The following is a 14,473-nucleotide window of genomic DNA, read 5'->3' on the forward strand; positions in this document are numbered from 1 at the left end:
AGACCAAGGCTGTGTTGATCTCAAGGCTCCTCTCCTACTAAATATGATGCTGGCTTTTGCTAACTTCCTCCACTAAAGACTGCTGTAAAGTATGAATCTTACATTTGGGAGTAGATCAAAACCAGGCAGACAACTGAGGCTAGACCAAGGCTGTGTTGATCTCAAGACTCCTCTCCTACTAAATATCATGCTGCTATTTGCTATCTCCCTCTGGTTTCTATTATAAGAACATATGAACCTAAGGAGTCTGCAAGAGGCTGGGAGAAGTGTGCTGCAACAGTTTTTCTGGAAGTCTAATATTGTTCTGCCCTCAGCCTGTCACCTTTACCCTAAAAGAATTATAATAATAGTAAGATCATGAACCCAATCTGGAAGAGAACGAGGAATACAATGAATGAGAACTACCTCGGTTGGAAGGGCCGAGGTTAGTACTGTTCTGCCCTTGCTTAGCCTGTCACCTTTACATTAAGAAATAATAACAGTATGATCATGAACCCAATCTGGAAGAGGACGAGGAATACAATGAATGAAAACTACCTTGGTTGGAAGAGCTGAGGTTAGTATTGTTCTGCCCTTGCTTAGCCTGTCACCTTTACATTAAGAAATAATAACAGTATGATCATGAACCCAATCTGGAAGAGAACGAGGAATACAATGAATGAAAACTACCTTGGTTGGAAGGGCTGAGGTTAGTATTGTTCTGCCCTTGCTTAGCCTGTCACCTTTACATTAAGAAATAATAACAGTATGATCATGAACCCAATCTGGAAGAGAACGAGGAATACAATGAATGAAAACTACCTTGGTTGGAAGGGCTGAGGTTTATCACAAATATCATCTCCTCACCACAACATAAACACATGCATTGCACTGGTGAATGTGGTGTCATGCAGCCCATGTGCTCATACAACAATATTTACAGATTACTCTTGGAAATCTCTGACAAGCCAAGCCAATCTACCTCTCTAGCTGTCAATGTATAGCTGACACACCCTGGGCCTTCTCTTCACTCCCTCTGAGGTGGTTGCCGTGCCTGATGTCTCTAGATCTCCCTCTTCAAACACTCCCCTCTTGCAACATTCACAGACACTCACACCTCTCATCTACTCCTCTCCATCCTTTGACTCAGTGTTCTCATTATGCCCAGTGCTGGCCTCAAAGGGTCCTCAACTATACTCACTTAACAATATAGAACAGTAATATTAAGTAACATCAACAACAACTAATAACAACTATAACAAATAATAATAATGATAATGTTAACCCAGCCAGTAATGGTGATATCAGTAACAGCAACAGCAGCGTTAGTACAGAGATCAATGGTACAGTACAGAGGAGGAGGAGGATCATGCAGGCTGAACCCTGAGGAACTTATGCCATGTTTTCTGCCCTCTTCTTGACTGTCAAATGTCATCTTACAAGCAAAACTTTGGCCTCTCTGTGGCTCTGAGGGAGTACAAACCAGCGTTCCCAAATTATCTTACTCATCGCATTGGATTTTCATAGTTTCTGACGGATAACTACCAGAACAAGCAAACAAACATCAGTGAAAAACAGTTTTGACATTACCTTTAATTTCCTGTTGATATTTGTATGGGTACGAGAGAGAGCTTGAGGCTTAAACATGATAAAGACAATGTGGTGAATGCAAGCTGATAGCCCATAACTCTAGCAAAATAAAAAGACATCAATGAATAACAGTTTTAACACTAACTTTACTTTCCTGTCGGTATTTGTATGGGTACGAGAGACAGCTTGAGGCTTAAAATGACAAATACAATGTGGTGAATGTGATAACCTGACAACGCTGGTACAAAAAAACAGTTCACTCCATCAATGTCATCGTCAATGGGACAAACTGGACCTCATGTGAACCTCTTAAGTCATTCCACATATTCCTCTGGCCAGTGAGATGAGGTGATGAACTTGTTGACAACTTCTGACAGGTGAATACTCATGGAAAAGACAAGTTTCTGAATGCTTTTTAGGGCCAAGTTTAGAGCATTGACTTCCACATGGACGTTACATCTCCAGGGGGTTAAATCTGGTCCTCAAATCAAATATAACATAGTCTTCATGTGTAGGGGAGGAGAATTTTTACATGGGACTGAGTGCTACATGAGAAAGTTTCTGAATATTTTTTAGGGCCAAGTTTAGGAGACTGATTTCCACATGGATGCTACATCTCCAGGGGTTAAATCTGCTCCTTAAATCAAATATGTCATAGTCTTGGTGAGGGGGGAACTTTTACATGGGACTGAATGTTACCTGAGCATACACTCTAGACAGTGGCACAGAGCCAGAGTAAATACAACCTGAACACTGATGTAGTTAGTGCCATACAGAGCTATACAGTGGTGCAGCCTGAGCAGTGAACATGATTGGTTAGTTTGTGCCATCCCAGACCCAGGCAGACCCATGGTGCAGCCCAAACAGTGACCATTAATGTATTTGTTAGTGCCACCCCAGACCAATATTGTGGACTGGAGAGCCTGTTAGTGCTACATATAAAGGTGCAACATGAACACTGGTGAGCTTGTTGGTGCTTCCCCAGGCAGAGCTACTTAACAGGTAGTGTCAACACCAGCGAGGACTCCAGGGAAGGCTTGGGGAGGAAGGGACTGACCTACTGCAAAGGGGAGTTGAGGGTCTGCCCAGAAAAAAGAATAATTGGTCTTAGAATCAATGGGGAAACAGAGGGGAGGCTTGAGAGCTTAAAATATATGGGGAAGCTGAGGGGGAGGGCCGAAAGCTTAAAATCAAGGGGGAGGGCTGAGAGCATAAATTCAATGGGGGAAGCTGAGGGGAAGGCTTGAGAGCTTAAAATCAATAGGGAAGCTGAGGGGGAGGGCCAAAAGCTTAAAATCAAGGGGGAGGGCTGAGAGCATAAATTCAATGGGGGAAGCTGAAGGGAAGGGCTGAGAGCTTATATTCAATGGGGGAAGCTGAAGGGAAGGTGTTAAGAGGATTTTGGGGGAAGCTGAAGTCTTGCAATGCCCTCTCCCTGGTGCCAGCACTTACGCACACTGACGGGCTGGTTGGAAAAACTCCACAACACTGAAAACTTATACGACAAACTTGCAGGTGGTGTTACGGCTGTCTGTTGTCCTCGAAGTGAGTGGCAGGGCAGAACAGTGCAGGGCAGAGCAGAGAAGGGAAGCTTGGGTCCCTTATGAGGCCATGAGACGCTCAGCATGTAGAATCAAATGTACTGAATCATCTTTGCATTGCGGGCGAAGGCGAGGGTGTCCGCTGCCTCCTGTAAGGCCTCGTACTCGCTCGGCAACTCCTGAAGTGGCAAGAGAGTGTGAGTTGACGGACTTCCTGGGCCTTTGAGCTAATAATAATAACAGTAATAGTAAAAATTGAAGAGGTTGAAGCTACAGTGTATACCCTAACTTTACCTTTGATAATAAGATGGTTGTAGCATGTTGAGGACTTCCTACACATTCAAGCTAAGAAGAAGTGAAGAGGCTGCAACTATAACTTCTTATGCCCCTAACTAAACCTTTTTTTTAACCCCTTGGCCGTAAATTTCCTACAAGAAGACCTCACCAAGTTACAGGAATGGAACAAAAAGTGGCTGCTACAATTCAGTGAAGAAAAATGCAGTCATGCACCTTGGGAGGGGATACCCAGCATACCAATACCACATGGTAAACACTCCACTACCCACCACAGAGCCAGAGAAAGACCTGGGAGTATATGTCACCAGGCTACCAGTCAAAGCCAAATCCGTGCCAGTCGCAGCGGACGGGTTGATGGTAATGATGCAGAAGGATGTAAGAAATTGATTTAAGATTATGATATTGATGTGAGATCCTAAATTACTAGAGTGGAATATATGGGTGAGAGATACTGGACTTAACTTTTACGACATCAACAAATAAAATCAATATCGACGTAATTATACATGGTCTTAAAATCAACGGGAAAGCTGAGGGGGGAGGCTTGAGAGCTTAAATTCAATGGGGAAGCTGAGGGGAAGGGTAGAAAGCTTAACCCGGTAGCAGCGACGGGCCAAATTTGTGGCTTTACCATGTAGCAGCGACGGGCCAAATTTTTGCCATGATATGAACCCCCCAAAATAGCTGACGCATAAACTGATCACAAATGCATTGATATATATTATGAAATGGTTTGCGTGAGTGATGATTTTTTCTCATTTTTGTTGCTTAGAGGGGCCTTTAAGAAAATTCGCAGCCACGGGTTAAATTTTTAAAAGCCGAGGGGGAAGCGAGGACATATGTAGATGACTCTCCCAAAAAAAAAGATTAATCATTTAATTCATTCTGTGGTTAGCCTGTTCTTCTCACCTTCATTGTGGCACCAGTCTTCTCGGCAATGGTGTTGAGGCGCTTGGAAACGCCCTTCACTGAGGAGGAAGGGGCGGATAGTGTTAGTTCTCTCTCTCTCTCTCTCTCTCTCTCTCTCTCTCTCTCTCTCTCTCTCTCTCTCTCTCTCTCTCTCTCTCTCTCTCTCTCTCTCTCTCTCTCTCTCTCTCTCTCTCTCTCTCTCTCTCTCTCTCTCTCTCTCTCTCTCTCTCAGTCATTAATTCTCTCTCTCTCTCTCTCTCTCTCTCTCTCTCTCTCTCTCTCTCTCTCTCTCTCTCTCTCTCTCTCTCTCTCTCTCTCTCTCTCTCACTCTCTCTCTCTCTCTCTCTCTCTCTCTCTCTCTCTCTCTCTCTCTCTCTCTCTCTCTCTCTCTCTCTCTCTCTCTCTCTCTCTCTCTCTCTCTCTCTCTCTCTCTCTCTCTCTCTCTCTCTCTCTCTCTCTCTCTCTCTCTCTCTCTCTCTCTCTCTCTCTCTCTCTCTCTCTCTCTCTCTCTCTCTCTCTCTCTCTCTCTCTCTCTCTCTCTCTCTCTCTCTCTCTCTCTCTCTCTCTCTCTCTCTCTCTCTCTCTCTCTCTCTCTCTCTCTCTCTCTCTCTCTCTCTCTCTCTCTCTCTCTCTCTCTCTCTCTCTCTCTCTCTCTCTCTCTCTCTCTCTCTCTCTCTATCTCTCTCTCTCTCTCTCTCTCTCTCTCTCTCTCTCTCTCTCTCTCTCTCTCTCTCTCTCTCTCTCTCTCTCTCTCTCTCTCTCTCTCTCTCTCTCTCTCTCTCTCTCTCTCTCTCTCTCTCTCTCTCCCCTCTTTGTCTTCATCTTCCTCTTCCTCTCCCTCTCTCTCTCTCCCTCCCTCTCTCCCTGCTACATTATCACTAAAAAACATCAATGACAGACACGCTAAATTCAAGAGAGGGAGAAACTCACACAAGAAGAACAAGAAGAAGAATGAGAGAAGAAGAAGAATGGCAGTCAAGCTTAGATACAAAAAGAAACATAATGGCTGCTTACACGCCCTCATGGAGTTCCGCCTGACGAAGGGTTGGCTGGAGCTCGTGGAATTGTTGTCGACCAGCTTGTTCATGCGTGTGGCAGCAGACGAGGCCCCCTTAGAGATGGCTGTGGAGGAGGAGGAGGAGGGGGTGGTGAGTACTGGTGGAGAGGAGGAGGAGGAGGGGGAGGGGAAGGAAGGAGGGTTATGTTGGGTAAGGAAAGATGATGGTGGGGAGGAAGAGGGAAGGGAAGGGAGGAATTAATTGCTAGGTAGGAAAGGGAAGGGAAGGGAGGCATTGCTTGGTAGGAAAGGGAATGGAAGGGAGGCATTGCTTGGTAGGAAAGGGAATGGAAGGGAGGCATTGCTTGGTAGGAAAGGGAAGGGGAGGCATTGCTTGGTAGGGAAGGGTAAGGGAAGGGAGGCATTGCTTAGTAGGAAAGGGAAGGGAGGTATTGCTAGGTAGGAAAGGGAAGGGAAGGGAGGTATTGCTAGGTAGGGAAGGGAAGGGAAGGGAGGTATTGCTAGGTAGGAAAGGGAAGGAGGGCAGAGAAGGGTAAGGAAGGGCAAGGGAAGGGAAGTTTTGCTAGGTAAGGCAAGGCAACAAAGAGTGCCAATAACCTACCCTTGGTGAAGCCCTTGGGCCGCTCCTCCTCCAGGCGGGTGTGCTGCAGGAGGATCTTGTTGAGGAACTCCTGCTGGGCCCGACGCACGTTGGACGGCACTCGAACACACACGGCTTTGCCTGGGGCGGGGACGAGGCGACAATAATTTTTTTAACAGTAAAGGAAGAAACTCTAGGTAAAAAAATGATAGAGAGAGAAAAAAAAGACTGCTAATCGCTGCCCCCATGAAAAAAGGTCAAAAGTGAGGTCATTTTTTTTTTTTTTTTCATTTTTTTTAGTGCTGCCTCCCTCCCTTGCTGTAAACACACACACACACACACACACACACACACACACACACTCGCAAGACTCACACTCAGGCTTGCCGGCGACCTCGCTGAAGACGTAACCCCCAGCCTGCGTCCTGAGCACCAGCGTGAACTTCTTGCACAGCTCACAGGCCCAGAGGTTGTTCCCCACGCTGAGCACCATCCCGTCACCCAGCAGCTGTGCCTTGGCGGGGTCTGTGCAGGGAGAGGGAAGAGGAGGAAGAAGTTGAAGGTAGGCAGGAGAGAGATGAAGGTATTTGAGAAAGCATAATTGAGAGCAAGATCTGGTTGGGAGAGGAGGTAGTGTGTCCCCCATTCTTTCCTCTCTTATGCCTTGGCGGGGTCTGTGCAGGGAGAGGGAAGAGGAGGAAGGTGAAGGTAGACAGGAGAGAGATTTCAGTATTTGAGAAAGCATAATCAAGTGCAATATCTGGTTGGGAGAGGAGGGTAGTGTGTCCCCTATTCTCTCTTCTCTTATGCCTTGGCTGGGGCTTTGCAGGGAGAGGGAAGAGGAGGAGGAAGGTGAAGGTAGGCAGGAGAGAGATTTCAGTATTTGAGAAAGCATAACTGAGTACAAGATCTGGTTAGGAGAGGAGGGTATTGTGTCCTGCATTCTCTCCTCGTCTGTGCCTTGGCTGGGGCTGTGCAGGGAGAGAGAAGGAGGAAGAAGGCAGGAGGAGAGGAGGAGGAGGAGGAGGACAAAAATATTACAGAAAAAACAGACAGGAAAGAAAGCCAGAGGAGTGACTCAATCCACCTCTATAGACAGCAAGAAACAGCTCAAAACCACACAAGAGAGAGACAGCCAGACCCATGAGACAGCCAAGAAACAGCTCAGAGAAACACACAGTAGACACCCGCAGGAGTATGACTTGACCCACCTCTATAGACAGCAAGAAACAGCTCAAAACCACACAAGAAAGAGACAGCCAGACCCATGAGACAGCCAAGAAACAGCTCAGAGAAACACACATTGGAAGCCCGCAGGAGTGTGACTCAACCCACCTCTATAGACGGCAAGGAACAGCTCTAAATCACACAGAAGGAAGATTGCCAGACCCATGAGACAGCCAAGAAACAGCTCAGAGAAATACACATTGGAAGCCCGCAGGAGTGTGACAGGACCCACCTCTATAGACAGCCAGGACCGGTTTCTTCCAGGGCGAGGTGATGACGCCATCCGTGTGAATGAAGTATATTTTCACCCCCTCACGGATCCTCAGCAGGTCCCTCCTTCTGCTGCCACCGCCACCCTAAGGGAAGGGGAGGTAGGGAATGTGGGTTAACAGTGAGAGGAGAAGAATGAGGAGGAGGAGGAGGAGGAGGAGAATAAAAATCGAAGAATGAATAGAAAGACACAAAAAAAAGAAAAAAAAAAACATTAACGGCCACAATAAAAAACAAAACAAAAATCCACGCACCTGACTCGAGGGATTATGGTAGAAAGCCGAGCGTCCGACGTCCACCTCCTTCCCCTCCTCATCCTCCTCCACCTCCTCCTCATCCAGGCAGGGGTAGAAGGAGGGGGGGGAGGCAGGGGTGGAGGTGGAGGTGGAGGAGGAGGAGGAGGGGAGGTCTGGCGGCCATGATAGGACGCTGCAGGAGTCCTCAGATGAAGAGTAAGACGTCCTCCCTCTCCCAGCGTCAAAGGCGTACTGAGTCCCTGGCGGCAGCTTCGTGAGGTTATAAGAGTAATCGTTGTGCACATCTGTCGCCTCTGCTTGTGCTGCAGCTCCCCCTTCAGCATAGTAGCCTGGAGGAGAGGTGTCGTACGTACCCTCCTCATCCTCTTCCACCTCCTCCTCCTCCTCCTCCTTAGCTGCCAAAACACCTCCTTGTACAGTCCTCCTCGGTGCTGGTTTTGGAGGGGCAGTAGCCGCTTGGTCATATGTCTTCCTCTCCTCCTCTTCCTCCTCGCTCTGGTCATCCTCTTGGGAGTGTGAGGCTACAAGGGGATCAAACTCCTCAATGATGGATGCCCGGCTGGCACACATGCCCCGGTTTGGGTTCAGAATGGCCTCCAGGGTGTTGTGGGAGGTGTCGAGAAGGTTTTCCTCCGAGTATGAACGCCCCTTTGAGCTCTGTGGTGAGACCCTTCGGTGCCCTTGCGTGAGGGTGACGGCGAAGTCCAGTGCCTCGAGAATGGAGTCCCCCAAGTGTCTGGGTGGACTGTTCTTCTCTGTGGTTGATGGTGAAAAGTCGTCGGAGAATGCAGGGCTGTGGTTACGCTGTGTCCCCATGGCTTGGTTCTGTGTTTCTGTGGGGCTGCATGGACCATTCTTCTCTGCGTCTGATGGCATGAAGTCGCTGGAGAACGCTTGACTGTCACTACACTGTGTCCCTATGGCTGTGGGTGGGGTGGAAAGGGCTTGGTTCTGTGTTTCTGTGGGGCTGTGTGACCTGTTCTTCTCTGTGGTTGATGGTGAAAAGTCGTCTGAGAATGCAGGGCTGTTGGTGCACTGTGTGGCTGTGGATGGGATGCAAGGTGCTGGACTCCCTTCAGTAAACACATCACTGTCTTCTGGCGTGGCTTCAATGGGAGGGAACGGATCAAGGCTGAGGAACGGATCGTCCATTGAGGAGGATACCGAGGAGGTCAGGACGGTTCTCTTGGCTTGATCCTTTCCTCCTCCTCCTCCTCCTCCCTCTTCTCTCCTTGCCTCCAGCTTAGCAGAAGACAAAGGATCAAGACTGAGAAATGGATCTTCTTTCAGGGGTGCTGAGGATGAAGTGGTCTTGCCCCGATCCTTCTCATCACCACCTCCTCCTCCTCCTCCTTCTCCTCCGACAGGCAGCTTGGCCCCCTTGGCACTCTCACACACCTGCAGTGCCTTCATCTGGCTCTCCAACACCTCATCTGGCAGTGGGGGGAGACTGGAGGCTGCTGGGGAGGGAGGAGAGAGGATGGGATGGGTGGAGATAGGGAGGAGAGGAGGAGGGAGGGACATGGGTGGTTCGGTCTGGCTTGGTGGATGGTACGAGGACTTGGGGCGTGTGGAGCTGGAGCGAGAGGGCTTCTGGGGGGCTTGGACATTGCTAGTGGATGAGGCAATGTTTAGGGGGGAGGTGGATGGGGCTGTGGAAGGCTCTAACACACCCACCATCCCCTGCGCCTGTGATACTATGGTGCTGTGTGGGCGGGCACGAGCCAAGGGTGGGTGGGTGGAGCTGGGTTGTGGGGGGGGCCGGAGCGGCTGGTTTCTCTGTGGAGGGCATTGGCGGGATGTGGATGCTGCGGATGTGGATGCTGTTGATGTGGAAGACAGTCTGGATGAGCCCTGAGGATCATCTGCAACACATTATTATAATCATTATTACCAGTGTTATTATTATTATTATTATTATTGTTGAGGTCATGTTGGGGTATTAAGGGGACATTATCATCATTGTTATCATTATTACTTTTATTATCATTATTGAGGTTCATGAAAGGACATCTAGGGAAAATAATAACAACAAAATGAGACAAATAAAGAAAGAAAGAAACATTAAAATTAGGCAGGTGGACTTCTCTCTCTCTCTCTCTCTCTCTCTCTCTCTCTCTCTCTCTCTCTCTCTCTCTCTCTCTTTTTTTAGCCGAAACTTTGCAAAAAAAATGAGAAAGAAAAAATGAAGCCGTATTCGAGAGAGAGAAAAGGAAAAGAAAAAAAAGATAGATGAATAGTTAGATAGAAAGATAGATAGATGGATAGTTAGATAGAAAGATAGATAGATGGATAGTTAGATAGAAAGATAGATAGATGGATAGTTAGATAGAAAGATAGATAGATGGATAGTTAGATAGAAAGATAGATAGATGGATAGTTAGATAGAAAGATAGATAGATGGATAGTTAGATAGAAAGATAGATGGATGGATAGTTAGATAGAAAGATAGATGGATGGATAGTTAGATAGAAAGATAGATAGATGGATAGTTAGATAGAAAGATAGATGGATGGATAGTTAGATAGAAAGATAGATAGATGGATAGTTAGATAGAAAGATAGATAGATGGATAGTTAGATAGAAAGATAGATAGATGAATAGTTAGATAGAAAGATAGATAGATGGATAGTTAGATAGAAAGATAGATAGATGGATAGTTAGATAGAAAGATAGATGGATAGTTAGATAAAGATAGATAGATGGATAGTTAGATAGAAAGATAGATTGATGGATAGTTAGATAGAAAGATAGATAGATGGATAGTTAGATAGAAAGATAGATAGATGAATAGTTAGATAGAAAGATAGATAGATGGATAGTTAGATAGAAAGATAGATAGATGGATAGTTAGATAGAAAGATAGATAGATGGATAGTTAGATAGAAAGATAGATAGATGGATAGTTAGATAGAAAGATAGATAGATGGATAGTTAGATAGAAAGATAGATAGATGGATAGTTAGATAGAAAGATAGATAGATGGATAGTTAGATAGAAAGATAGATAGATGGATAGTTAGATAGAAAGATAGATAGATGGATAGTTAGATAGAAAGATAGATAGATGGATAGTTAGATAGAAAGATAGATAGATGGATAGTTAGATAGAAAGATAGATAGATGGATAGTTAGATAGAAAGATAGATAGATGGATAGTTAGATAGAAAGATAGATAGATGGATAGTTAGATAGAAAGATAGATAGATGGATAGTTAGATAGAAAGATAGATAGATGGATAGTTAGATAGAAAGATAGATAGATGGATAGTTAGATAGAAAGATAGATGGATGGATAGTTAGATAGAAAGATAGATAGATGGATAGTTAGATAGATAGATAGATGGAAAGGTAGATAAAAGAAGTGAAAAAAAAAAAAAACATGTGGAAAAAGGTGGAAAAAAGTGGATTTCAGGTGGATGAGGGTGGTGGTGGAAGTAGAATTGATGAGAAATGTGGAGGATGGGGTCAGTAGGCCTATATAGCTTGATGGAAGAAAAAAGTGAAAAAAAACATGGAAAAAGATTAAATAAAGTGGAAAAGGTGGATTTCAGGTGGATGAGGGTGGTGGTGGAAGTGGAACTGATGAGGAATGTGGAGGACAGAGTCAGTACACGGCTTGATGGAACAAAAAAGTTTAAAAAAGTGGAAAAAGGTGAAATAAAGTGGATAAAAGTGGATTTCAGGTGGATGAAGGTGGTGGAAGTGGAATTGATGAGGAATGTGGAGGATGGGGTCAGTAGGCCTATATTGCTTGATGGAAGAAAAAAGTGAAGAAAAACATGGAAAAAAATTAAATAAAGTGGAAAAAGTGGATTTCAGGTGGATGAGGGTGGTGGTGGAAGTGGAATTGATGAGGAATATGGAGGACAGGGTCAGTATATGGCTTGATGGAAGAAAAGTTTAAAAATGTGAAATAAAGTGTAAAAAAGTGGATTTCAGGTGGATGAGGGTGGTGGTGGTGGTGGAAGTGGAATTGATGAGGAATGTGGAGGATGGGGTCAGTAGGCCTATATAGCTTGACAGAAGGAAAAAAAAGTGGAAAAAAGTTTTTAAAAAGGTGGAAAAAGGTGAAACAAAGTGGAAGATGAGGGTGGTGGTGGTGGTGGTGGTTGCAGTTTGAAAACGCTTCTGTACTGTGAACGACCACCAAGGCCACTTTCCACTTTATTTCACCTTTTTCCACATGTTTTTTTATTACCTTTTTTCACTTTTTTTATCAACCTATCCATCTATCTTTCTATCTAACTATTCATCTATCACACCCACACACTTCGTACACTCCACCTCCCCTTCATTGCGTACCTTGTTGGCGGCGGCGGTCCTCGTTGATCACGTCGTCGTAGGAGGGCGGGGCGCCGGGCGTGGGCCTGGTGGGGGAGAGGCCGCGGGGGGCACGCACGGCAGTCTGGGCGTCCGTGAAACCGTTCAGTGCCTCCTTCCTGCCGGGGATTGGAGAGGGAAGTGGAGGAAGTGTGTGAGAGGGAAAAGAGTGGAAGGGTCTGGTGTAGGAGGTGGAGGAAGAGTGGGAGTGGGTGGAGGAGTGTGGGAGGGAAAACAGTGGAAGGAAGTGGAGGAGAGGGAGGTGGAGGAAGGGTGGGAGTGCGTGGAGGAGTGCGGGAGGGAAAACAATGGAAGGAAGTGGAGGAGAGGGAGGTGGAGGAAGGGTGGGAGTGGGTGGAGGAGTGCGGGAGGGAAAACAATGGAAGGAAGTGGAGGAGAGGGAGGTGGAGGAAGGGTGGGAGTGGGTGGAGGAGTGCGGGAGGGAAAACAATGGAAGGAAGTGGAGGAGAGGGAGGTGGAGGAAGGGTGGGAGTGGGTGGAGGAGTGTGGGAGGGAATTCAGTGGAAGAAAGTGGAGGAGAGGGAGGTGGAGGAAGGGTGGGAGTGGTTGGAGGAGTGTGGGAAGGAAGACAGTGGAAGGAAGTGGAGGAAGGGTGGGAGAGGGTGGAGGAGTGTGGGAGGGAATTCAGTGGATGGAAGTGGAGGAGAGGGAGGTGGAGGAAGTGTGGGAGTGGGTGGAGGATTGTGGGAGGGAAAACAGTGGAAGGAAGTGGAGGAGAGGGAGGTGGAGGAAGGGTGGGAGTGGGTGGAGGAGGAGGGAAACAGTGGAAGGAAGTGGAGGAGAGGGAGGTGGAGGAAGTGTGGGAGTGGGTGGAGGAGTGTGGGAGGGAAAACAGTGGAAGGAAGTGGAGGAAGGGTGGGAGTGGGTGGAGGAGTGTGGGAGGGAAGACAGTGGAAGGAAGTGGAGGAGAGGGAGGTGGAGGAAGGGTGGGAGTGGGTGGAGGAGTGTGGGAGGGAAAACAGTGGAAGGAAGTGGAAGAGAGGGAGGTGGGAAAAGGCAGGGGGCGGGGAGGGGGAGGGCGGAGTAATGATTCAATGCTTACCGCCAATTTTAAGGGAGTCTACAACATAAACACACTGGCTAACACAACGGATATTAGTATGTATATATACTTTACCGTGTGTGTGTGTGTGTGTGTGTGTGTGTGTGTGTGCACCTCACCTCAGGTTGAACACGTCCTGCTGGAGGAGGAAGAGCCGCTGCCTGGTCATCTCGTGCGGGGTGAGCGTCAGCACCTGAGCACGCAGTACACGGTCCAACGCCGTCAGCGCCACCTGGTAGTGATTCGCCGCCTGCGGAAGACCAAGAGATATGTGGTCACTCATTAATTAAGCAGCAGTAGTAGTAGTAGTAGTAGTAGGAAGAGGAGGAGGAGGAGGAGAAGGGGTAGATGTTGAAGTATGACAAGGATGATAAATGATTCCGAGGCTGAGGCGGGGAGGTCGTCAGGTCTAGTTTCGGGGTCAGTTGGCAGGTGTCGAGGAGCGGGACAGCGACCACCACCACTCAGGGACTGTTGGCTGGTCAGAAAGGGCGGCGCCTCTCTTTGCCTCTCCCCGGTGTGATGGGCGTGTGTGGGGGGGGGGAGTTGAATGGCGGGAAAAAAGATACAGGAGGAGGAGGAGGAGGAAGGGAGGGGGTGCTGTAACTAACAGCTCCTTCCTTTCCTCCCTAATCTCCCTCCCCCTCCCCCAAGCCACCCACCTGCACGTGCTTGCCGCGGGCCGCCAGATCCTTGGCCGCGCGTGTGTTGCGGAACACCTCCTTGCAGCCGTCCTCGAAGTCCTCCACGGAGCACACGGGGCTCTGGGGCACCGAGACCGGGCGGGGGCCGGCGGGGCGGGGCTCAGGGGCACCCATGCGGGCCCTGGAGACTGCCAGCTGAGTCGGGGAGGGCCGCAGGGGAAGGCGGGGCGGGGCGGCGCCTCTGGGGGGCCTGGGGGGCACGCCGGCGGGAGGCTGAGGAATGGACAGCGGGGACAAGCGGGGCCGAGGGGCACGCCGCGTCGGCACGGCCCCGAGACCCCCGCCTCGACCCTGGGGGGCTGGCCGCACTGGGGGGGCCGCCGGGGCAGGCCGGGGGCAGGGGGGTGAGGCCGGGGGGGACGGGCTGGGGCGGGACAACACCTCCATCAGGCCGGGCCGACGGGACACGGGGGAGGCGTCAGTGCCGGGGGGGATGTTACTCGCGCTGGGGGAGCGGGGGGGCTTGGGGGGCGGGGTTCGGCCCTTGGAGGGGGGGGTCGCCAGGTTCTGGGAGATGACCAAGAAGGTGCCCTGCGTGGGGGCCTCAGGGGGGGCAGGCGAGGGGGCATCGGGAGGGGTGTCTGGGGGCTCCTCCGACGCGACCCTCTGCAGGAACCTGGTCCTCGGGAGGGGCTGCGGGGGGGCGGGGGGCTGCTTGGGGCGGGGGGCGGGCACGGGGGCGCAGCGTACGCCTGTGGTCCTCATGGCTGGCACTT

The 14,473-nt window shown here is 48.8% G+C and overlaps 1 protein-coding gene across 1 annotated transcript in view; it reads right to left on the bottom strand.

Moving 5' to 3' along the window:
* Window positions 1-806: 806 nt before the first annotated feature.
* Window positions 807-14,473, bottom strand: part of LOC127008422 (helicase SRCAP-like) — a 14,268-nt gene continuing 601 nt past the window's right edge. Inside the window, exons 1-10 of the mRNA XM_050880571.1 lie at window positions 13,716-14,473; window positions 13,173-13,303; window positions 11,973-12,109; window positions 7,666-9,533; window positions 7,374-7,497; window positions 6,290-6,439; window positions 5,936-6,055; window positions 5,331-5,438; window positions 4,317-4,375; window positions 807-3,289 (exon numbers count right to left, since the gene is read on the bottom strand). The exon at window positions 13,716-14,473 is cut by the window's right edge and continues 601 nt beyond it. Of these exons, the coding sequence (XP_050736528.1) occupies window positions 3,203-3,289; window positions 4,317-4,375; window positions 5,331-5,438; window positions 5,936-6,055; window positions 6,290-6,439; window positions 7,374-7,497; window positions 7,666-9,533; window positions 11,973-12,109; window positions 13,173-13,303; window positions 13,716-14,462 (3,531 nt within the window). The 5' untranslated portion in view covers window positions 14,463-14,473 and the 3' untranslated portion in view covers window positions 807-3,202. The remainder of the gene's footprint in view (window positions 3,290-4,316; window positions 4,376-5,330; window positions 5,439-5,935; window positions 6,056-6,289; window positions 6,440-7,373; window positions 7,498-7,665; window positions 9,534-11,972; window positions 12,110-13,172; window positions 13,304-13,715) is intronic.

This window comes from Eriocheir sinensis, chromosome 37 (assembly GCF_024679095.1).
Source record: "Eriocheir sinensis breed Jianghai 21 chromosome 37, ASM2467909v1, whole genome shotgun sequence".
Classification (NCBI taxonomy): domain Eukaryota; kingdom Metazoa; phylum Arthropoda; class Malacostraca; order Decapoda; family Varunidae; genus Eriocheir; species Eriocheir sinensis.